The 23,244-nt window shown below is 43.2% G+C and overlaps 2 protein-coding genes across 2 annotated transcripts in view; one reads left to right on the top strand and one right to left on the bottom strand.

The window, feature by feature from the left end:
* The first annotated feature begins 215 nt into the window (after nt 1-215).
* The window catches only part of B4GALT5 (beta-1,4-galactosyltransferase 5), an 81,691-nt gene continuing 58,662 nt past the window's right edge, over nt 216-23,244 (top strand). Inside the window, exon 1 of the mRNA XM_053573675.1 lies at nt 216-531. Coding sequence (XP_053429650.1) covers nt 417-531 — 115 coding nt within the window. The 5' untranslated portion in view covers nt 216-416. The remainder of the gene's footprint in view (nt 532-23,244) is intronic.
* LOC128573423 (40S ribosomal protein S27-like) lies at nt 5,842-6,171 on the bottom strand. The gene has a single exon (XM_053573677.1). It carries the CDS (start codon nt 6,147-6,149, stop codon nt 5,895-5,897), a length of 255 nt encoding a protein of 84 aa, XP_053429652.1. The 5' UTR covers nt 6,150-6,171; the 3' UTR covers nt 5,842-5,894.

Genomic DNA, 23,244 nt, shown 5'->3' with positions numbered 1-23,244 from the left:
GCCTGGGCGGTGGCTGAGCTGGGAGAGGGGCTGTCGCCATTTGGCTACGTTCCACGCGGGCCGCCGCGACGCCGCGGGAACCGGGCGGGGGGTCGGCGGAGAGCGCGCGCACGCGGGTCTTTTGCGACGGTGCCCGGTAGCGCTCGCCCCGCCCCCTCGCGCGCTCGCCCCGCCCGGCCCCCGCTGCTGCGCTCGCTCGGGGCCGCTCTGGCCCCCGCCCGCTTCATGTGGCCCGGCCCGCGGCGGCCGGCGGCTGGGAGCGGAAGGGCGGCGGCGGCGGCGGCGGCGAGTGGCGGCCTGCGAGGCCCCGGAGGCAGTGGCCGAGGCCCAGGAGGCGGCGGCGGCCCGGGAGGCTGCGGACGGGAAGCGGAGGGAGCAGGCCGGGGTGGGCCCTGGAGCGGCCGCCTGGCTGCAGCATGCGCGCCCGCCGGGGGCTGCTGCGGCTGCCGCGCCGCTCGCTGCTTGCCGCGCTCTTCTTCTTCTCGCTCTCGTCCTCGCTGCTCTACTTCGTCTATGTGGCGCCCGGCATAGGTAGGAAGGGGGCCTGGGACCCCGGTGGCTGTCACCCCGGCCTCGGAGGGACGCAGGGACCCCCCCGCCCCTCCCTGAGAGGCCCTGGCGCTCATAATACCCCCTGCTCAGCCCGGCTGCAACCCCGAACCTCGTCCTCGGGAGAGGGGGGCTGCCTGGCTCTTGAGGAGGCCCTCGCCGGCTTTGGGGGGCGCCAGGACATTACCACCCTCTGCACCCCTACGGGCCGCCGAAGCCCCCACCCCTGACCTCCTAACCCTGTCTCCCCCCACTCCTGACCGCATTGCCTCCCAAGCCCGACGGTGCCTTCACACCGCGCGGTGGTGCCGGCCCCCTCCTTTCCCGCTCTTGGCTCTTTGGAACCTTCACTTCCCGCTCCTTGGCCCGGGGTCCCCCGGAGCCCCGTTCCCGGCATTCCCCGCACCCCGCGCCCCCGCCCTGCTGGCTCGGGCCCCTCGCCTGTGTCTGAGCCCCTCGCCTTCGCGTTCCCCACCCTTCCTCCTCCCTCTCCCCGGTTTCTTCACCGTTTCCCGCTCCCGTTAGCCCCCTTCCCTCCTCTTTCTTCCCGCCCGTTCCCGGTGTTACATCCACCTCCAGGTTCTCCTCCCCCAACACGTTCTCCGCGGGAAGTGGCCGGATCCCCTGTGTCGCCGGGAGGCGCCCCCCACCCCGTATTACGGAGGTCCGCTCCCCCTTCAGTGCCCTGCTAACCCCCGTGAGCGCCCCATGCCTCCTCCACATCTGTTCCTTGCCCCGCGTGCCCCTGACGGCCACTCTTGTCACCTCCGCCCCCAACCTCCAGTCCTCAGCCACTGTTTTCTCCTGAATGGAAGACTTGGAGAAAGGCCTGTGCTCTTCCTTTCTCCTACTCTGGCCCTCTCCTAGCCATGAGGATAGGTGCCTGTCCTGGGGACCCAGGGGAAGTTTAAATTGACCCTAGAGGAGGGATGTGACTAGCGCCTTTTGGGAAATGCTGCCAGGTGGGAAGGGAGAGAGAGCATGGAGAAAAGATGGCATGGCTGGGTACTCAGTCTTAAAGTCTTATCCTTTAAAGGAAAGACAGCGTCGGGAGAAACGAACCCTTCTCCAGCATAGACTTTATAAGACCACAGAGAAGACAGGGCATGAAGAAATCTGGAAGGAAAGAGAGCGTGAGGATTAAGAAGAGAGGACGTTGAGGTCAGGCTTGGATTCCACTCCCTGTCCTTTATGACCTTGGCTTTTCAAGTCTGTAAAATGGGAGTACTAAGTCTCATAAGGTTTTTAAGGATGGAAGTAGATAAATGTCCTTTAAAGCACTTTTCACTGTACCTGATGCATGGAGTGTTTTAAAAATAAATAAATGCAGCCATTAAATGTAACTTTCAAGAAGGGAGTAGGTAGAAGATTTAAGGAATGTGTTTGCCTGACTTGGCATTACCATGGGGCTCTAGAGAAAACCTTCGTTTTTGGTGAAAAATGATCAGGAGCTGTTGTTGGAGGTTGGGTAGAGAGTAAATTCTATAAAAATTCTGGATTATTGGATGTTAGGAAAGGGTTGATGGTTTAGCTGTCGGGAGCTGCCTTTTAGGACTGGTAGTAATAACTAGTGCCATTCTCTGTTGACCTGTCAACTCTGGATTAGTTGAATAGAGAAATTTCCAGATAGAGCAGGAGATTCTCCCTGATTATGTTTTTTAAAGCATAATTTACTTGATGGTTGATACTTTGTAGTTAGCTAGATCTGGGAAGATAGAACAGGCAACATCAGATTGCTTTAAGTTTTTTTTTTTTGCAGTTTTTGGCCAGGGCTGGGTGTGAACCTGCCACCTCCAGCATATGGGGCCAGCACCCTACTTCTTTGAGCCACAGGCGCTACCCAAGATTGCTTTAAGTTTACAAGTGTTTTAGAGAAAAGCATCCCTCTCGGAGGGTACAGTTTGTGGCCTAGTAGGTTTGATTGAGTAGTTTATAAAAGGATAGGAATTCTGACAGGACAAGAACAGATAACTAGTGAAACTAATTGAGAAAAGAGTTCATTAGCATATTGGACATTAGACTCTAATAAAAATGGGTGTGAAATGAGGGATTTGGACCCAGAGGCAGCCTTAGAACAAATAACCCCTTTTTTCTTCTGTGAAAGTGACAGGTACTTCTGATCTGGGTCTATAAATCAGCTTATCTAAATGGAAAAATATATCCCACTGGGATTGTAATCACCCTTTTGATTAGAAAAGTTAGAAGTCATTCTCCAAGAGAAATGAACTTACCAACTTAATTAAGATTCCTCAACACTAGATTTTTAGGTCACTGGAACCCCCTTGTAGAATGATGTCGTGTGCTTAGAATCCTGTGTCACACTGATCACCGAAAAACATACAAAGCACTTAAATGTTCATTAGTACTATATCTCCTTAAATGTTTATCTTCTAAAGAGCAGTTCTAGGTAGGATTCAAATTCTGTTCTTGGGAAAGGGGAACAGGAAAAAGGATGAGGAGTAATTTTAGAGTTCACACAGACAGGGTTACCTTTAACTGTTAGGAGGTTATCTTGGCTTTTCTGTTAATGAACTTAATTTTTCAAATGTCTAGCTTTGGATAATGAGGTGGCAAATCTTTTCAAAAGGTTAAGGCAATTTGGAAAATTAAAAGGGTTTATGTGTCATGGGATATGAAAACTTTATCTGAAACAGTTATTCAGATGATCTTAGGAAATAATACTTGGTTGAACCATATGAAAATTTCTTTGTTTTGCAGGTCAAAAACAATTATATATCAGCAGCTTCATATAGTTAAATCTAACACATTTCCTAATAATGACAATTCTGTTTTCTGGCATAGTGGAAAGTATCAGACTTGTATTTCCTTCCAGGTTTAATTTTTTCCAGTCCTGGCTTTTGATTTGCTTTGTATACCCTGTGGCTATGTTGTATTCAAAGGCTGAAGAGAAGGGCAGCGCCTGTGGCCCTACCCTGTGGCTCAAAGGAGTAGGGCGCTGGCCCCTTATACTGGAGGTGGTGGGTTCAAACCCAGCCCCAGCCAAGAAAAAACAAACAAAAAAACCTCCCAGAATCCTCACAAAGGCTAAAGAGAAATCATCACCCCAAGAATACATTACAACTATGTTCAGAAATAGGTAGAACTTGAATTTGGAATAAGAGAAAAATCATTTTAGTTACAAATGTTTTAAAATTGTTCATGTATAATATAACCAAGCCAAAATTTGAGTCTGATCACTGACTTACCAACTTAACTTTTTGAGATCTAATGCCAATTCTTTTTTTTTTTTTTCTTTGTGACAGAGTCTCACTTTGTTGCCAGGCTAGAGTGCCATAGTGTCAGCCCAGCTAACAGCAACCTCAGACTCCTGGGTTCAAGTGATCCTCCTGCCTCAGCCTCCAGAGTAGCTAGGACTACAGGCACCCGCCACAATGTATGACTAGTTTTCTATTTTTAGTAGAGAAGGGGTCTTTCTCTTGTTCAGGCTGGTCTCAAAGCCTGAGTTCAAGGAATTCTCCCGCCTTGGCCTTCCCAAAGTGTGCTAAGATTACAGGTGTGAGCCACCTTGCTCAGCCTTTAATATTAGTGACCTATAGTTTAAGAAGAAAGGAGAATTTTCTTGGACTTGAGGGCTATCTGTGAAATGGGGTACTATCTGACCCAGAAAACTAGATAGGAAAATTACTAAATAAAACTTTAGCATGTTTGTAGCAAATACAGAGTGCCCTTAGCTAGCGTATTCTCATACCAATTCAGTTAATGTTTTTAAGATATTGCTTCCTTGGGGTTATGTTTTTATTATTGATTTTATAGTAGTGTTTTATATCACCAGTTTAAAGTAGATATTAGAAGGATGGGGCAGAAAGTATGTGAGAAGTGGTGGATTTGAGAAGGGACGAGGAAGGTGGTAACATTGCATGAAAATATATAGATGTGCCTTTTCTCCAGCCCTCTGCCTCCTGGCCTGCATGATTCTCATTGATTTATCACTTGTTTTATCTGCAGTGTTAAAATATCCCTATTCTTTTCAGAGTTCTGAAGAAAGCTTTGAACTTATTTATGACCTTTTGACTAAAAAAAAAAAAATCAAAGAGCTCAGATGACTTCCATAATCCAGTCTGATCAGGTCTTTTAAAAGATAACAGAAGTGAGCTGTATATAAATATATATATGAAGTGCTGATTTAAAACATCTTAAGTTTATGGTGCCATCATATGGTAAGGTTGTAGAGAGCTTACTGAGCTTGCAAGTTGTTGCCTTGCAAACAGTTACCAATTTTGAGAGAGATGCCTGTGCATGTTAGGGGGCAATAATTTATGTTAATGAAATTTTATTCATTGAAATTCTGTCCTGCCATTGAAATGAGATTTTCTATTGTCATTTAATTACTGAAGAAAGGAAATGGGGAATGATTTTTTCCTTTTTGGCCTGCTTACTACCAAGGAAAGTTTTATTTATGGCTGTCTTTTGGAAGGCAGGAATTCTAATGTCAACTGATTTGACCAAATGACCTTGAGCAAGTCTTCTGATACTTTTTTTTTTAATTTGATTTTTGGTTTTCTAATCCACTGTACCTTAGGAGAAGGCAACTTTTTTTTTTCTTTTTTTCTTTTTTTTGAGACAGGGTCTTGCTCTGGCTCTGTCACCCAGGCTGGAATGCAGTGGCACAATCTTAGCTAAATTGATCCTCCTGCCTCAGCCTCTTAAAACAAACAAACAAACAAAAAACTGTTTAAAAAACTAGAGCTGGGGCAGCGCCTGTGGCTCATTCGGTAAGGCGCCGGCCCCATATACCGAGAGTGGCGGGTTCAAACCCGGCCCCGGCCAAACTGCAACCAAAAAATAGCCGGGCGTTGTGGCGGGCGCCTGTAGTCCCAGCTACTCGGGAGGCTGAGGCAAGAGAATCGCTTAAGCCCAGGAGTTGGAGGTTGCTGTGAGCTGTGTGAGGCCACGGCACTCTACCGAGGGCCATAAAGTGAGACTCTGTCTCTACAAAAAAAAAAAAAAAACTAGAACTGCATTTTTAGCCAAACTCTTAGTGACTTAAAAAAAAAAAAGCTTCAATAAATCTAGTGAGATGTGTTTTTATATAGAGAAAGTTGATCGTTTATTTACATTCTGTAGAAATACTGGAGCTGGGATTTTAGAGAAGATACATGTTTTGCATAATCAAATACAAGTTTTCTTAATAGCCACAGGAAATTTTCAAATTTCTCCTTGTCTTAAAATAGACTTTTTTTTTTTTTTTGGTTTGATTCATCACAAATGAAAATGCCTTTTGAATTCCTAGTGCATTTAGTTTGTGAGCTTTTCTTTTTTTTTTTTTTTTTATATCCAAAATGCCTTTATTGGGATGGTTTCCCATTCATTCAAGCAGGGTACTTTCAGTGCTGCTTCCTTCTGAAGGAACATCCTTCTGTAAGCCTTGCTTTTCCTCCTGTAGGCTGGCAGAGGACAGTAGAGCAACCAACACACAAAACTACTGTCTGTGCATGGCTAAACACCGTAGTGATTTTGTAGCATCCTGGGCATTTCACGTCCATGAAGTAGGAGTTGGGGCTCTGCACCAGGCGCTGCTTCTTGTGTTTCCTCTTTTCCTCGTCTGGAGAGGGATGAAGGAGATCCTTTGCCAGAGGCATATTGGCGTGTGGAGGCCGTCACCGCCGGAAAGATGTGAGCTTTTCTTTTCTTTTTTTAATTTTTTAATTTCTTTATTTTTGTGTGTGTGTTTTTGGCCGGGGCTGGGTTTGAACCCGCCACCTCTGACATATGGCACCGATGCCCTACCCCTTTGAGCCACAGGCGCTGCCCAAGTTTGTGAGCTTTTCTAGAATGAAATACATATGGGGAGCTGTGGGTATTTTCATTTTCAAAAATCTTGTTAAAGACACCTTTTTCTTCTCCCTCCCAATCCACACACACTCACTCACGTATTTGAGTATAGTAGTGTTGTGCACTCCTTAGGGGAAATCCATACGTGGACAACAGGTTGAAATTACAAAACTGAATAGCACCACTTTGACCAGGACTTCAGTGATGTTTTATGGTCTCTACAGAATTTTTGCTGTACTAGGAGCAAGGTCTTTTAATCTTTTGGTTTGGAGTTGAGTTTTTTTTTTTTAGTAGTGGAAATATGCTAGTCTTGGACGATATTTGGAAGCAGCCATTGAAACAGTATTAGTTACTATTCCAGCTTCATAGATGATCCTGTAGATGTTTCTAACAACCTTCCCCATCCCTAGGTTGGATGTGCCTGTGGACAAGCCATAGAGCAATCACCCGGAGGGAGGGGCTCTGTTGCCCTAACTCTTCAGAGTTCTTGGAAGGAGTAGAAATTCTAAGGCACAAGTCTAGAATGCCACTGACTGACTTGCTTCCCTAAATTTTGCAGCTTACTGGATCATGAAAGTAGGTATGGTGGGCACATCAGCTATTTAAAGCAAACAAAAAACTTCAGCATCCGAGAAGTAAGGAATGTAATGCTACTGAGGTCTGCCAGAGCAATACAGAAAAGGGAGGTTAGCATGGGTCAAATAAAGGGTAATCAGAAATAGACAGACCGGGTTGAGCTGTTGGAGAAGAGGCCCCGGTATGCCAGCAGTAAAGGGGCAGTTCTTCTTTAGTTTCTAGTAAGAGTACGTCTGGCTTTGCACACTACCTGTGTTTTTGTAGAAAGTTGTGAGAAAATTAAAGAAATTTAAGATCTGTGGGTCAATAACCTAGCATTTAAGTGTCATGTTACTAGCTATGGGAGAGCTTTGAATTCTAAACCTTTGCCACTTTCATTTTATAGGTGATCTTATAAACCCAGGTTAAGTCATTATCTTGCCCAAAGTTGAGAATTATTCAGATATCATTGAGGCACATATGATATGGTTGAAAAGACACAAGAAAGAGAGAAAAATAAAAGACAATATATGTAATAGGTTGCTAAATTGTAAGATGCTGGCCCTGAATAAGATGGGAGTTCAGACACAGGAGAGACCCAGGTGGTCATTTATTCAGCATACTTGGGGGTGGGGCACCTCCTCTTGTCAGACGTGCTTTTTGGGTATTAGGTAATCTGGAAGTGAATAAAGCAGAACATTTCTGCCATCATGGTGGTCTCACTCTACTGGGAGGTTTTTGCCTTTGTGTTTTTTACTCTGATGGGGAGATAGCTATAAACAAGATCATTTTAGATAGTGATAGGTCTGAGAGAAGGTCTGTTTTAGATTGGGTGGTTAGGAAAAGCCTTGTTGCAGAGGTCACCAGAGCTAAGAGTGCAGTGGCATCATCATAGCTGACAGCAACCTCAAACTCCTGGGCTCAAGTGATCCCCCTGCCTCAGACTCCTGAGTAGCTGGGACTACAGGCATGCCCCAGCACACATGGCTAATTTTTCTGTTTTTCATAGGGGGTCTTACTTTTGCTCAGGCTGGTCTTGAACTCCAGAGCTCAGAGCTCCTGCCTCCGCCTCCCAGCATTCTCCCAGCTAGGATTATAGGTGTGAGCCATCTGGAGGGCCAAGAGGTGGTATTTGACTTATAGGGGAGAGCTACCAAGGGGTATAGCCGGGCACTGACAGACCTGGGGTGGTGGTTGTGGTCCTGAGGCAGGGATGAGTTTGGATGAAGTTTGGCTGGGTTTTTTTTGGTGAGAGGAGAATAGTGGGAGATGAGTTCAGAAAGGTAGGAGAGACCAGGCCAAGTAGGACCCTACTATAGGCTATAATAATGGCTATAGAGTTGGGAGTGAACATTAGCTTGAAATGAACCAGACTTGGGTTCAAATCAACCCTGACTAAGCAGGCAAATTGTTTTCAACTAGCAAATAGAGAATATTACCTTTCTCAGGGTTGATGTCAGAATTAAGTAGAATATGCATGCAAAAGGGCTTAGCACGGAGCTCAATACAGAAGTCCGTATGTTTATGATTATGATTTATAGCCAGAGGATGTGTCTTCTAATGCTTGGATTAAACCGAGAGGATTGGAATCCACCCTAACTTTGCTAGTGACTAGATATGAACCTTTTCCTTAACTTTTCTCATCTGTGAACTGAGGAAATTGGACTATAGTGTAGATACCCAGGGTCTCTTTCAGATCTGAAGTTACATGATTCCAAGCAAGTGTGAGTTGAACCTTGCAGTAAAAATAGAAATAGTAATTTGTCCAGTAAAGATACTCTGTTTTTTGTGCGGCGCCTGTGGCTTAGTCGGTAAGGCGCCGGCCCCATATACCGAGGGTGGCGGGTTCAAACCCGGCCCCGGCTGAACTGCAACCAAAAAATAGCTAGGCGTTGTGGCGGGCGCCTGTAGTCCCAGCTACTCGGGAGGCTGAGGCAAGAGAATCGCTTAAGCCCAGGAGTTGGAGGTTGCCGTGAGCTTTGTGATGCCATGGCACTCTACCGAGGGCCATAAAGTGAGACTCCGTCTCTACAAAAAAAAAAAAAAGAAAAGAAAAACTAGCTAGGCATTATGGCCAGCAGCTGTAGTCCAGCTCAAGAGGCTGAGGCAAGAGGATCACTTGAGCCCAAGAATTGAGGTTGCTGTGGGCCGTGGCACTCCACCCAACCATAACAGAGACTCTGTCTCAAAAAAAAAAAAAAAAAAAAGATACCCTGTTTTTCAAAGTTCCATCCTCCCTCCCCCAATTCTGCTGCTACAGGAATGGGGACAGGTGTGTCTCATCAGACCTCCCATTTCACTCTTTGGAGAGAATGGAGAACTCCTTACTGAGCGGTGCTGTTGCTTTAGGACAGTGGTTCTCAACCTTCCTAATGCCATGACCCTTTAATACAGTTCCTCTTGGTGTGCTGACCCCAACCATAAAATTATTTTCCTTGCTACTTCATAACTGTAATTTTGCTACTTTTGTGAATTGGTAATGTAAATATCTGATATGCAGGATGTATTTTCATTGTTACAAAGGGGTCGCAACTTTGCTTTGGTCAAGGACTGCTGCTTTTGGCCTGGGAGCTCAGGATTTGGAAGTCTCTATACTGAAATCTGTCTTTGAAATCATTGTCAGAAAGGAAGGGAAGAAAAAGAAATTTGTGTTGTCTTGGTCAAGAGAAAAAACTAAAAGGATTTTTTTTTTCTTTTTGCAGTTTTTGGCCAGGGCTGGGTTTGAACCCACCACTCTGGCATATGGAGCCAGCATCCTACTCCGTTGAGCCACAGGCGCTGCCCCAAACTAAAAGGATTTTATGGAAATATTTTGGGGGATGTTAAGACCATTTTTTCTTATTTTTCCTTTTTTTTTTTTTTTTTGGACTTTTCTGTCCTCCGGGTAATCCTTTTAGGTTTTAATCTGCTAAGCCGGTCCTTTCCTCTAGCTTCACACTTCAGCTTTTAAGGATAGACATAGAGCCCCGGACTCATTACCTCAATCCTCCAGGTAGTTGGATGTTAAATGGAAATGAATGTTATCTTTTCATCCAGTAATTCTTTTTATATGGTGGCTTTATACTGAGGAGCATTCAGAGTCTTGCTGATTGCATGAATTCTGTGTTTTCCTAAGCTTGGGAACCACATTAAATAATTTAGAATGCTGTCTCTTCTCAAATTCCTCCCCTCCAGCCTCTTCCTCCTTTTGTTAGTTTGAGTAAGCAGTTACTAGACCTTGGGTTTGTTCCTTCTCACTTTATTATAGAGATACAGGTATTTTGTGGTGACCAGAAGGGAACTGGTCATTGTTGCTGAGATGCCTTAGTTACTGTCATCAATTATGAACAGTTCTCTGAGGCGGTTAGTGGCATAATTATAATAATGAAAATTTCATGGAGTATCAGGTACAGGAAACTGTCAGTTGTGCTGGGCGTGGTGATACATACCTGTGGTCCCAGCTACTCATGAGGCTTAGGCAGAAGGATCACTTGAGCCCAGGCATTAGAGGCTGCAATGAGCTGTGATGGACTACACTTCAGCCTTGGCAACAGAGTTGAGACGCTGTCTCTGAAAAAATGAATAAATACATATATACATCATACATTACATTAAAAAATGTAATTTAGGGCGGCACCTGTGGCTCAGTCGGTAGGGCACCGGCACCATATCCCGAGGGTGGCGGGTTCAAACCCGGCCCCGGCCAAACTGCAAACAAAAAATAGCCGGGCGTTGTGGCGGGCACCTGTAGTCCCAGCTACTCGGGAGGCTGAGGCAAGAGAATCGCTTAAGCCCAGGAGTTGGAGGTTGCTGTGAGCTGGGTGAGGCCACGGCACTCTACCGAGGGCCATAAAGTGAGACTCTGTCTCTACAAAAAAAAAAAAAAAAATGTAATTTAAAAAATGCTTTGTGCTCGAGAGGAAAAAAGTGTCTGTTGTAAGAAAGCACAGTGTCATGTTTTAAAATTTTAATTCATCAAGGATATACTAGTGACCACAAGTGTTTATTTTTATTAAGTTATAAGACATTTACATGACATTAAAAAATAATCAGTAAAGAGAAAACTTTTTCACCTTTAAGGTGTCCCTAAAAGTATGACTAATAGACATTTAAACCTTTTTCTTAATTCTCATGTTTTCAGCAACTATAAGCTTGGAAAGATGGAAAAACAGGAGTATTTTTTCCTCATAGAATAGCTAATTATTTCATTTTGAGTTCTATAATACATTTAGGCACCAAGCCTAAATCGTGTTCACGATTAAATGATTGGTTTTCTGATTGGTAAGCTATTGGCTTGTGAAGGCCAGAAAAGTAGTATTTTCCTGAATTCTGTGTTGTGTCTTGTTTATATAATGTAAAAAGGAAAAATCTTGTACTAAGAAAAATGATGGACTTGCCAGCCTGAGGAAGTCAAACCAGATAGACCAAAAATGATAGTAGGTTGGCTTTTTTTTCTTTCAAATTAAGAGACATGGGCAGTGTGTGGAAGCGTTTTTGTTCTTTCCCTCAGACTAGAGTGCAGTGGCATCATAGTTCATTGCATCCTCAAACTCCTGGGCTCAAGTGATCCTCCTGCCTCAGACTCCCAAATAGCTGGGACTACAGGTGCCTGTCACCACAGCTGTTTTGTAGGAACAGGGTCTCACTATGTTTCTCAGGCTGCTTTGTTCATTTTTATTTTTTTAGAGACCGAGTTTCACTTTATCACCCTCGGTAGAGTGCTGTGGCATCACAGCTCACAGCAACCTCCAACTTCTGGGCTTAGGTGATTCTCTTGCCTCAGCCTCCCAAGTAGCTGGGACTACAGGCGCCTGCCACAATGCCCGGCTATTTTTTGTTGTTGTTGTTGTTGTTGTTGTTGCAGTTTGGCCGGGGCTGGGCTTGAACCCGCCACCCAAGGTGTATGGGGCTGGCGCCCTACCCACTGAGCCACAGGCACCACCCCTGTTTTGTCCTTTTTTTTTTTTTTTTTGAGCCAGAGCCTCAAGCCTGTTGCCCTGGGTAGAGTGCCGTGGCATCACAGCTCGCAGCAACCTCCAGCTCCTGGGCTTAAGCGATTCTCTTGCCTCTGCCTCCCAAGTAGCTAGAACCACAGGCGCCCACCACAATGCCCGGCTGTTTTTTGGTTGCAGCCATTATCTTTGTTTGGCGGGCCCAGGCTGGATTCGAACCCTCCGGCTCAGGTGTATGTGGCTGGTGCCTTAGCTGCTTGAGCCACAGGCGCTGAGCCGCTTTGTCCATTTTTAAATTGAGTTTATCTTTCCGTTGTTCAGTTGTTAGGAGTTCTTTGTATATTCTAGTAATACTAACCCCTTATCAGAGATACGATTTGTAAATATTTTCTCCCATTCTGTGGGTTGCATTTTTACTTTCTTGATAGCATCCTTTGATGCACAAAATTTTTTAATTTTAATGAGGTTCAATTTATATACATTTTTCTTCTGTTTTTACTTTTAAAATATATTGCTCTGTGGGTGCTATCACTTCACTTTTGCTCCCTGCAGTGTGGTCATTCCTTTTTCTGCCCATGAAGGTTTTTGTAAACTACTGATCTGATATATTTTTTTTTTGAGACAGAGCCTCAAGCTATCGCCCTGGAGAGAGTGCTGTGACATCACAGCTCACAGCAACTTCCAACTCCTGGGCTCAAGCGAGTCTCCTGCCTTTGCCTCCCAAGTAGCTGGGACCACAGGTGCCCGCCATAGCACCCGGCTATTTTTTGGTTGCAGTCATCATGGTTGTTTCGGTGGGCCCGGGGTGGATTTGAACCTGCCAGCTCAGGTGTATGTGGCTGGCGCCTTAGCTGCTTGAGTCACAGGTGCTGAGCCTCTGATTTTTTTTTTTTTTTTTTGTAGAGACAGAGTTTCACTTTATGGCCCTCGGTAGAGTGCCGTGGCGTCACACAGCTCACAGCAACCTCCAATGGGCCTAGGTGATTCTCCTGCCTCAGCCTCCCGAGTAGCTGGGACTACAGGCGCCCGCCACAACGCCCAGCTATTTTTTTGTTGCAGGTTGGCCGGGGCCGGGTTTGAACCCGCCACCTTCGGTATATGGGGCCGGCGCCCTGCTCACTGAGCCACAGGCGCCGCCCGAGCCTCTGATTTTAAGAAAGCAGGAGTCAAGATTTTTTTTGTTTTTCTTTCTCTAACTTGTTCAAGTTTCACTGTTTTTTAAACTTCTTATTCTTTGTCTGTAAAATACTGTATTTATTAAACAAACTTGAAATGCTATACAGAGTCCAGTAAATGTTTCAAGTGTTTGAAACATTTAAACCTGGAAACATTTACCTGTGACCTTTTCTTTTCTTTTTTTTTTTTTTTTTGTTGAGACAGTCTCACTTTATCGCCCTTGGTAGAGTGCCATGATGTTACACGACTCCCAGCAACCTCCAGCTCTTGGGCTTATGCAAGTCTCTCAGCCTCCCAAGCAGCTGGGACTACAGGCACCCGCCACAACGCCCAGCTATTTTTTTGTTGCAGTTTGGCCGGGGCCATGTTTGAACCCTCTACCCTCAGAATGATATGGGGCTGGTGCCCTACTCACTGAGCCACAGGCGCCACCCTACCTGTGACCTTTTCTGCTCTCCACATCTTACTTGCTATTTTTTGCTTGTTAATTATTTTCTTCAATAAGACTGAAATATAATGTAAGTTTTAATGTTTTCTGCTTCTAATTGCAGTTCTTTAAAAGTGCATGAGTCAGATATTGGAGCAGCAAATTTTTGGTGTAGGAAACAGTATGGTTTACTGATTAAACAAACAATATAGAGGAGAAATTTGGAAAACATAGACTGGTGAACATAGTGAAACAGTGGGCTCATTTTTTCTTATTGGAGTGAAAGGACCTAATGATTTGAAGACAGGGAAAAGTAAATTTTATTTGGCATTTTCTTGGCCCCAATTCTCCATTAACAGCCACCATTTCTATTTTGACATTTTACGAGTGGTAGTTATAATCAAGGTCTTTTTTAATTTATTTTTATTTATTTATTTTTTTTTTGTGGAGACAGAGTCTCACTTTATGGCCCTCGGTAGAGTGCCGTGGCCTCACACAGCTCACAGCAACCTCCAACTCCTGGGCTTAAGCGATTCTCTTGCCTCAGCCTCCCGAATAGCTGGGACTACAGGCGCCCACCACAACGCCCGGCTATTTTTTGGTTGCAGTTTGGCCGGGGCCGGGCTTGAACCCGTCACCCTCGGTATATGGGGCCGGCGCCTTACCGACTGAGCCACAGGCGCTGCCCTATAATCAAGGTCTTAAAGCATGACTTAAGTTTGGTATTGTGGGTTTTGTTGTCTTCTGATTCTTTGAAAATTGATAATGTATTATCTGCCAGAATATTCTGTTTCCACAGGCCTCCCTCACCAACAGACACAGGTTGGCAGGTGATGGTGAGAAACAGGCTGTCAAGATGGTCCCAGGATTACTAGTAGGGATGTGAACACAGGATTTTTTTTTTTTTTTTATTTTCTTTGTAACATTATCAGAAAATGATGTTAAGTGCTAAAGAATGAGGAAATAGAAAAATCTAACAGGTAAAACCTGCTGGATTCTTGCAGTTTTGACATTGGAAAATTTGTCAGTTTGCTATTTCTTTTGGTGTTATCACCAGAATTACGAATGTACAGAGGTGCCAAAACATGTATACACATTTTAAGAAAGGAAAAACTATTGAAATTGTAATACTCAGTGTGCACTGATCACAAATGGATACAAGTCATGTTGAGCACCTCTCCTAATTGTAGAAGTCAAAGGTGACTTGAGTATTACCAATTTAGTAAGTTTTTTCCTTTCTTAAAATTTGCATGCTTTTTTTGGGCACCCTCGGAATTTATCTAAATGTGAATGGTAATAATAGTGATTAGAGGCAGGTGAGTATTTAGAAAATTTTTATGTTTTGGCACTTATGAGAAAAGAAAAAAATGACAAATTTGGCTTTGCATTTGCCTGATTTGGCTATTTTCTTATGGTTAATTCATTAATATAATCTCTGTGCGTTCCACCCTGCGGTGTGTTCTTGGCTTGGGGGTACAGTGATGAACAAAGAAGACACTGTGCCTCTGTTATTTTTTAAGCCTTCTGCCAAAAAGCGTGGCTTCACTTTAGTAATTTTCAGTTTTGAGTGATTTAATCCTTCTGGACAGATGTTTAATTGAGGGTCAGTTCAAGTGGTTTTCTAATTGGAGCTAACATTTTTTAATTGACAGGGATAATAGTGAATACAGTAGACCCTCCCCTATCCACACTTTCCCTTTCTGTGGTTTTATTGGGATCTGAAAATATTAAATGGAAAATTCTGGAAGTAAGTAATTTCTAAATTTTAAATTGTGTGCCATTCTGAGTAGCGTGATGATGTCACATGCAGTCCTGCTCTGCCACCGCGTCCTGCGCAGAGGTCGGTCATTCCTTCGCTGGATCCTGCCCTACCTGCTACTTGATGTTTAGGCATTTCGTAGCCTCTGGATTGTCAGATCACTGGTGCTGCATTGCAGTGCTTGGTTCTAAGTCACCCTCACTTTACTTTTATTACTTAAAAAATTTAATCTTGTATTTGTTGGCTTTTATTATTGTTGTTAATCTCTTACTGTGCCTAATTTATATATTAAGTTTTATCATAAGTATGTATGCATAGGAGAAAATGTAGGGTTCCGTGCTGTCTGTCATTTCAGAAATTTGTGGGGCATCTTGGAACATATCCCTACAGATAAGAGGGTGGGGCACTACATATAGTTTATAGCGCCCTTTCAGATTACTCAAGCCCCTTGCAGTCAGATGCTTGATGGGTATGTGGGGCTGGTTTGTGGGCAGATGACTGGGGGAGGTTTTTTGGGGCCATTTAGGATTCAAGATGGGTATAAACCTTTTTTTTTTTTTTTTTTTGTAGAGACAGAGTCTCACTTTATGGCCCTCGGTAGAGTGCCGTGGCCTCACCCAGCTCACAGCAACCTCCAACTCCTGGGCTTAAGTGATTCTCTTGCCTCAGCCTCCCAAGTAGCTGGGACTACAGGCGCCCGCCACAACACCCGGCTATTTTTTGGTTGCAGTTTGGCCGGGGCTGGGTTTGAACCCGCCACCCTCGGTATATGGGGCCGGCGCCCTATCGACTGAGCCACAGGCGCCACCCGGGTTTTAACCTTTTAAGTCATAACAAAGCACTGTGTATCTTACACAGCATGTATAATATGATCCTTTGGCATTGCAAATCAAAATGAATGTATTAATGGGGTGGCTCCTGTGGCTCAAAGGGGTAGGGTGCCGACCCCATGGCTCAAGCCACTAAGGCGCCAGCCACATACACCGGAGCTGATGGGTTTGAATCCAGCCCGAGCCATCAAACAACAATGATAACTACAACCAAAAAATAGCCAGATGTTGTGGCGGGCACCTGTAGTCCCAGCTACTTGGGAGATGGAGGCAAGAGAATCACTTGAGCCTGGGAGTTTGGGTTGCTGTGAACTGTGATGCTACGGCATTCTACCCAGGGCAACAGCTTGAGGCTCTGTGTCAAAAAAATAAAAAATAAAAAAATAAACAAAACATTCTGATGTTAAAAAAAGAAATTGTTTCATTTTTTATTTATTAAGAGGGACAAGGAAGAAATAATTCTTGTAGTTTTTTTTCTGTTTTTTTTTTTTTTTTTTTGGCCAGGGCTGGGTTTAAACACGCCACCTCCGGCATATGGGACCTGCGCCCTACTCCTTGAGCCACAGGTGTCACCCGGAAAGGAAGAAATAATTCTTGAAATTGGAAGTCTAAATGCTTGGGATGGAAAATAAGTCTGTTATTCATCAACAACTAGTCTCCTCCATACAGTTGGATGGAAGGTGGAAATTACCTTTTGTCTATTGTTAAGATTTTTTTTTTTCTTTTTGGTAATAAAAGCTGGGCTTGCACCCATCAGCTGCATTATTTAGAAGGGGTGACCGGAATCTTTCGGTGTGCATTTCATGTCTGTATTCTCCTGAATGGGAGAGTGGGAGGAAGTTAATGTTTTGGTTTTGGTGTTGGCTTCATTTCCTGTTTCATTGTTGGCTTGGCGTACCTGGCCTTTAAATTCTGGTTTAAAGTATCAGTTCCTGAGATCTGTGTGGATTAGAAGATTTGGATGTATTTAAATTTCATTTGGCATTATGGAAAATTAAGAGCCACTTTTTTTTTTTTTTTTTTGTAGAGACAGAGTCTCACTTTATGGCCCTCGGTAGAGTGCCGTGGCCTCACCCAGCTCACAGCAACCTCCAACTCCTGGGCTTAAGCGATTCTCTTGCCTCAGCCTCCCGAGTAGCTGGGACTACAGGCACCCGCCACAACGCCCGGCTATTTTTTGGTTGCAGTTTGGCCGGGGCTGGGTTTGAACCCACCACCCTCGGTATATGGGGCCGGCGCCTTACCGACTGAGCCACAGGTGCCGCCCAGTAAGAGCCACTTTTTGGGGTAGCTTTAATGGTTAAGGCAGTTTTTTCCCTTAATAATTCATTTTATTGTGGAAAAAGTTAGACATACCAACATAAAGCAACAGTACAGTATAATGGCTCCCCATGAACAAAAGTAGTTCTACGATGTGACCAGGGATTTATAATGAAAGCTATAAATAGGAAAGGGGCTGGGCACAGGTTTAGGGTAATTCAGAACCTGCATTTTTAAAGCTTTTAGATAATTTGGTTTTGTTTTTGTTCAGAGGTCTTACCGATCCTGGTACCTGAATGAGTATCTGTCAAAAGGGACAGTGTTTATCAACTCACAGGATTGCCTCAAGGACTGATGGGAGGAGAGAGTATTGGTCGGGTGTTTGCGGGATACCAGTTTGGTACTCAGCATTTTAATGTCCCTTTCCCCTTGCCCAGTCCCTTTTCACAGGGCTCAAGTGGAATTGAGATGAGGAGGGAAAGAAGGAAACTGTCAGTATTAGCAGGCCCATTGAACTGGCACGTGGTAGAGGCTAATCGAAGCAGATGATCCCAGTGAAGTCCATTACCCAGTCCTTCATCTGACGAAATTTACACCTGAAAGTCCAAGACTAAGCATCCACACATAGGATCACCTTCCTGGGCTGCGGTGCCAACTTGAAGGCGCCGCTGAGCTTGAGCAAGTGGTGTGTGGCTGCTACTGAAGTCTCTAAGGTGCTGTCTTTGTAGCACCTGTGTCCTTTTGACTCCCCTGGCCTTTTTTTCTGAGAATCTATTGCTAATTGCTGTAGCTGTTTGCATCAGCTTTGACCAAAGTCAAGTGCAAAGCTTACAAGGGAAAGGATGGTAAAAATACCCCATTCAGGATTTATTCGGCACAGATTTTGTGGTTTGTGTTTAGTAACATTGTCCGGTAGCCAAAAATCAAACAACACTGACTTAACTTTAGTATTATTAATAGTTCTACTAATTTATTAGTTATATAATTAAAGTAGTAAAACAAGTCTGCATAGATTGAAGCTATAGCTTTGTGTTGTGTTGTATATGTGAAAAACTGTTCATTGTGCATTTTATATAGATTTCCCAATAGATTATTTATGTAAGCTGTGTCATCAGAAACATTCCAGAATGAATCATGTTTAATTAGGATCTAACAAATGTTAACCACCCTCGTTCTGTTGAACAATATTTTTAAACCATTAAGTCAACTTTAAGAATGATAAAAGGAAATTAGAATAATTTATTCATAATCATCCTTTCACCCTAGTGTTTCGTTCCTTTGTTTCCTTCTCATCTTTATGTACGCACAGACTGTTGAAAATTTTGCACCTCACGAGTTGCTAGGCTGAGAGAAAAAGGATGGGTTAAAAAAAAAACAAACAAACAAAAGGTTTGGATGTGTGTACTAGAATAATCTTTTACAATCTCTGCCATACAATGTTTTCTTGGCTAGTTCTGTTTTCCTCACTATAACTAAACATAGTGTCTTGATAAAAGATTATTTCTGTCTTGGGATTCTTGAAAGCTAAGCTATAAAAAAAACATACTTGCTGTCTTTACCAATATGTGGAAAACTTGTTGGGAAATTCTAGCTGCTTTGGTGTGAAATCAATTTAGTCTCATTCCTAAATACTATTAATAAAATTAAATAGAAGAATTTCAAATTTCATTAAGTTGTTGTAATACTATGGCTAGTTTAATGTAAGAATAGAATAGTTTATTTCTTCTTTTGATTGGATTCCTCAAAGTAGAAATAAAGCCTTTCTCAGCAACTTTTTTGGATTTAGTGATTATTTTTTTCCAGACTAGTATTTTTTTCTCTAGTTTGTCAAGAGTAAGTAAACTTTGGATGATTCAGAAGTTATTCAGAGATGGGTCAAATCAACTAAACAGAAACCAAAGGGGCGGGTGCCATGGCCACATTTACTGTCATTGCCTTTGTTCCGATAATAGCTCGCCCTTTAAAAGTGTAAAGTTAAAAAATATGTAGGTCATTTATGTGGCCTTCTCTGGGCTGACCCCGGCTTTCCTAGCCCTTTGGAAGATCCCACCTGGAAAACTCAGGATATGTCTTTGCATCTGAGTTGTGGGAAATGATTAGGTTGAAAGTAAATGTGTTGGGCGGTGCCTGTGGCTCAAGGAGTAGGGCGCCGGTCCCATATGCCGGAGGTGGCAGGTTCAAACCTAGCCCTGCCCAAAAACCAAAAAAAAAAAGTAAATGTGTTATTTTCTTTTTCTATTCTTCTTGCCCCCTTTGGGAATGGCATTTGATATTTCCCCAATGGGAATACCATTAATGTCATGCAATTTACTATTTTCGATAAAGGTGATTATATTAAATACAATTAGTTCTGCTATACCATGGTGTAAACATTTCTGAAAGTCATCATGCTATGCAAAATCATTCCAAAGAAGTTGTAGAGTTTATGAAAAAAAAAAAAACGGGGTTAGGTGTATGATACTCAAAAGCTGCATTAGCAGCTGGTGCAGTGGCTTACATCTGTAATCCCAGTACTCTGGGAAGCTGAGGTGGAAGGATCAGTTGAGGCCAGGAGTTGGAGATCAACCTGGACAACATAGCGAGACCCCACCCCTCATAAAAAATAAGAAACATTAACCAGAAGTGGTAGCACACACACATTTGTAGTTCCAGCTACTTGGGAGGCTGAGGAGGATCACTTGAGCCAAGGTTTCCAATGTGGGAGACAGTGAGACCTGTCTCAAAAACAAAGACAAAAAAGCCAGTGCGCATACTTAAGCTTTGATGGTTTTTAAGGGAGAGTGGCTTATACTTCTTTTGAGCTTAGTTTATCAGCCCATCTCAGTTATTTCTTGTAGCTCTAATTAGGTAGAGCTAATTAGATTGTTGAAAGTGAGGTATCCAACCTGTGGCTTTGAGTCATTTTCCAGATTAATTTTGTTTGTGCCTTTGTTCCCTTCATATCTTTGGTTCCTGTGGTTGTTGGTAGGCGTGGTGAGGTAGCAGTTTGGGATTGAGAAACCTCTGTGACGCTACTCCTATATCCTTACGTTATGTATTGTAATATGTATGTAAATGATGTAGAGCTGTTCTTCATGCAAAGCTGTAGGCCTGCCCTGGAGTCAGACTGGCATCGTAACCCCATCTGTATGCTGGTGCCGAGCCAATCACCTGAGCATAAGCACACACTGCTGCCAGACAGGCTTTTTGAAAGTCTCTTAAAAAGTGGTGAAGGAAGTAAGCTTGTTTTTTGGTGGTATATAGCCTGGAGAATAATACGGATATTTATGCTCAGAATTCTCAGACTCCTAGCAATCAGAGTTGCAGAAGGCTTACTGAGTCATCTGGCTTGTGGCCCCTTAGACGCCCTTATTAGCAGGTTGTAGGTATTATGTTGTGCTCTTTAGGAAAAAGGGAATTTGCCTGCCCTTGAGGCGTATGAACTGCGGTGAGCTCTAGAATCGTACTTTCTTAGGTCATGTCCTAGCTCTGCAATTTGCTGGTTTTGTGACTTTAGTTTTCACATGGTAATTGATAGTAGTTTCTGCCTAATAGTATAGTGCTTAGCAAGGTCCCTGCAATGGTAAGCGTGTCTATTACATATTAGATGCTACTATGATTTCTATACTCCCTATTGGAAGATTGCATTCAGGACAGATTCACAAATACTGTCATGTGTTGTGTAAGGATGGGTTACATTTGGAGAAATGTGCCACTATGTGAATGTCATGGAGTATACTTAGCAAACCTAGGTGACCCAGACTACATGCCTAGGCTACATGCTATAGCCTGTTGCTCCTAAGCTACGAACACTGCATATTACTGTACTGAATCCTCTCCAGGAGTCCTCAAACTGTGGCCTGTGGGCCACATGAGGCGGTGTGATTGTATTTGTCCCCGTTTTGTTTTTTACTTCAAAATAAGGTATATGCAGTGTGCATAGGAATTGGTTCATAGTTTTTTGTTTTTTTTTTAAACTATAGTCCAGCCCTCCAACGGTCTGAGGGACAGTGAACTGGCCCCCTGTTTAAAAAGTTTGAGGATGTCTGCATAGGCAGTTGTAACACAGTGGTGTTTACGTTTCCAAACATGTTTAAACATAGAAAAGGGTATAGTAAAAACGTGGTTAATAATATGGGACCACCATCATATACGCAGTTGCTCATCGGCTGAAACATCCTTAGTGCCTGTCTATGGATAAGATTTAACTGGACCTGAAGAATTGAAACATTTTCGATTAGAGGGGATATTCAAAATTATTAGGCCTAGCCTTGTATTTTACAGATGGGGAAGTGGAATCTTAGAGATGATAAAGGCTTTACTCAACCTGCCAAGCACTACTGGGACCAGTGTAGTGTTATACCAAGGATTTTTATCAGCTACATCAGGGATTCTCTTATAGTTGCCTTTGGATGGTGGTGGTGATGGCGATGTGATGATACCAGGGTATTTTCTTTTGGTTGGGGGTGAGTGGCTTGTGTGTAAATAGAAACAGCACACTCAACATACCTATTGTTCTTATAATGCAGACTACAGTGAATAAGTTCAAAAAAAACTTGGCAGGTGCGAATACACTGAAGATAGTGAGAAAGCATAATTGTAGGGAACGTAGTTTTTAACACAATTGAACTATTTTTTGATGCCCTTGACAAACATGGGGTAGGTGGGATACCAAGGCTTTTTGCTGGGAGAGAGCCAGGTTATATGGATCTGGGGCTGGCAGCAAGGGTAAATCTGGTACAAAGGGCATCGTAGCTCCGTAATCACAGCGTGATAAAACGAGTCATTTGGGGATCATTACAGGTCACTTACTGGCTAGGGTTTGTTTTCTCCCCAGTAACTTATTTGTTTTGGATTATAAAAATAATGTGTTTAGTATATAAACTTTGGGAAATACAGCAAAGCATAAGGAAGATAAAGATAGTCGAAAATTTCATAACCCTTATAATACAGTATTAACATTAAGACATATTTGAGCTCACACTATGTGTATAGTTTTATATACTAACTAAAAATGTTAAAGTATGACTTAGAGGCATAGTGACCGTCAGTTTTTCAGTCCTGTAAGAAAATGTGGACTCCACCATATACCCAACAGTGGTTCTCAACCTTCTTAATGCCATGACCCTTGAATACAGTTCCTCATGTTGTGGTGACTCCCAACCATAAAATTATTTCATTGCTACTTCATAACTGTAATTTTGCTGTTGTTATGAATCGTAATGTAAATATCTGATATGCAGGAGACCCCCAATCCTACGGGTTGAGAACCGCTGCCCTATAAGAACATGTGCTGGTGTATTTCACGTGGTACTGTCTTCAGCGGGCTGATTATCCTATACCTTCATTTTTATCAGAATGAGTCATTTTCCCATCCATAGTTGGTCTCAGAAATTAATAATACATTTCTTAACCCTCAAGGAAGTTTTTCCTGGTTCAACAAACACCATTTCGATGGTTTACAGCTCTTACCTGCTATCTGTTAAGCACTATTCTCGGATCAGAGCACAAGCATTATCTAATTTATGTTAAATTAACCAGTTGCCAGATAAAGACAGGCAACTACAGTTCACAGCAGAGATAGTAATCCATTTTTGCCAGAAAGGATTCAGTTTGGTCTGGGCATAAAGGAAAGCCAAGTAGTCAAGGAATATAAGTTACAGATAAATTGAAATAAGTGTTAAATTTAGTTTAAGGAATATGTTTTTAATATTTTATAATTAAAATAATTGTCCTTTTTAAACATTACTTTTTGAAGATTGACCTTTCAGGATGAAGTGGGTTAAAAGTCACCCTGTACTGGGCACAGTGGTGCGCACCTGTAGTCCAGCTATTGGGGGGGCTGAAGGGGGAGAATCGGTTGAGCCCAGGAGATTATGGCCAGCTTGAGCGACACAGTGAGATCTGTCCCTTAAAAAACCACAAAACAACACATTTGTTTGGGGGGGGGGAATAAGATTAGGGATTTACTGGGAAGGGGCTTGA

Source organism: Nycticebus coucang, chromosome 21 (assembly GCF_027406575.1).
Source record: "Nycticebus coucang isolate mNycCou1 chromosome 21, mNycCou1.pri, whole genome shotgun sequence".
NCBI classification, from domain to species: Eukaryota; Metazoa; Chordata; class Mammalia; order Primates; family Lorisidae; genus Nycticebus; species Nycticebus coucang.
Note: the sequence above shows the minus strand (reverse complement) of the source record. Positions and strands in the feature narration are given on the sequence as shown.

Excerpts from the sequence above, each read along its gene's own strand:
- LOC128573423 (XM_053573677.1), bottom strand. The coding sequence starts at position 6,149 with ATGCCTCTGGCAAAGGATCTCCTTCATCCCTCTCCAGACGAGGAAAAG.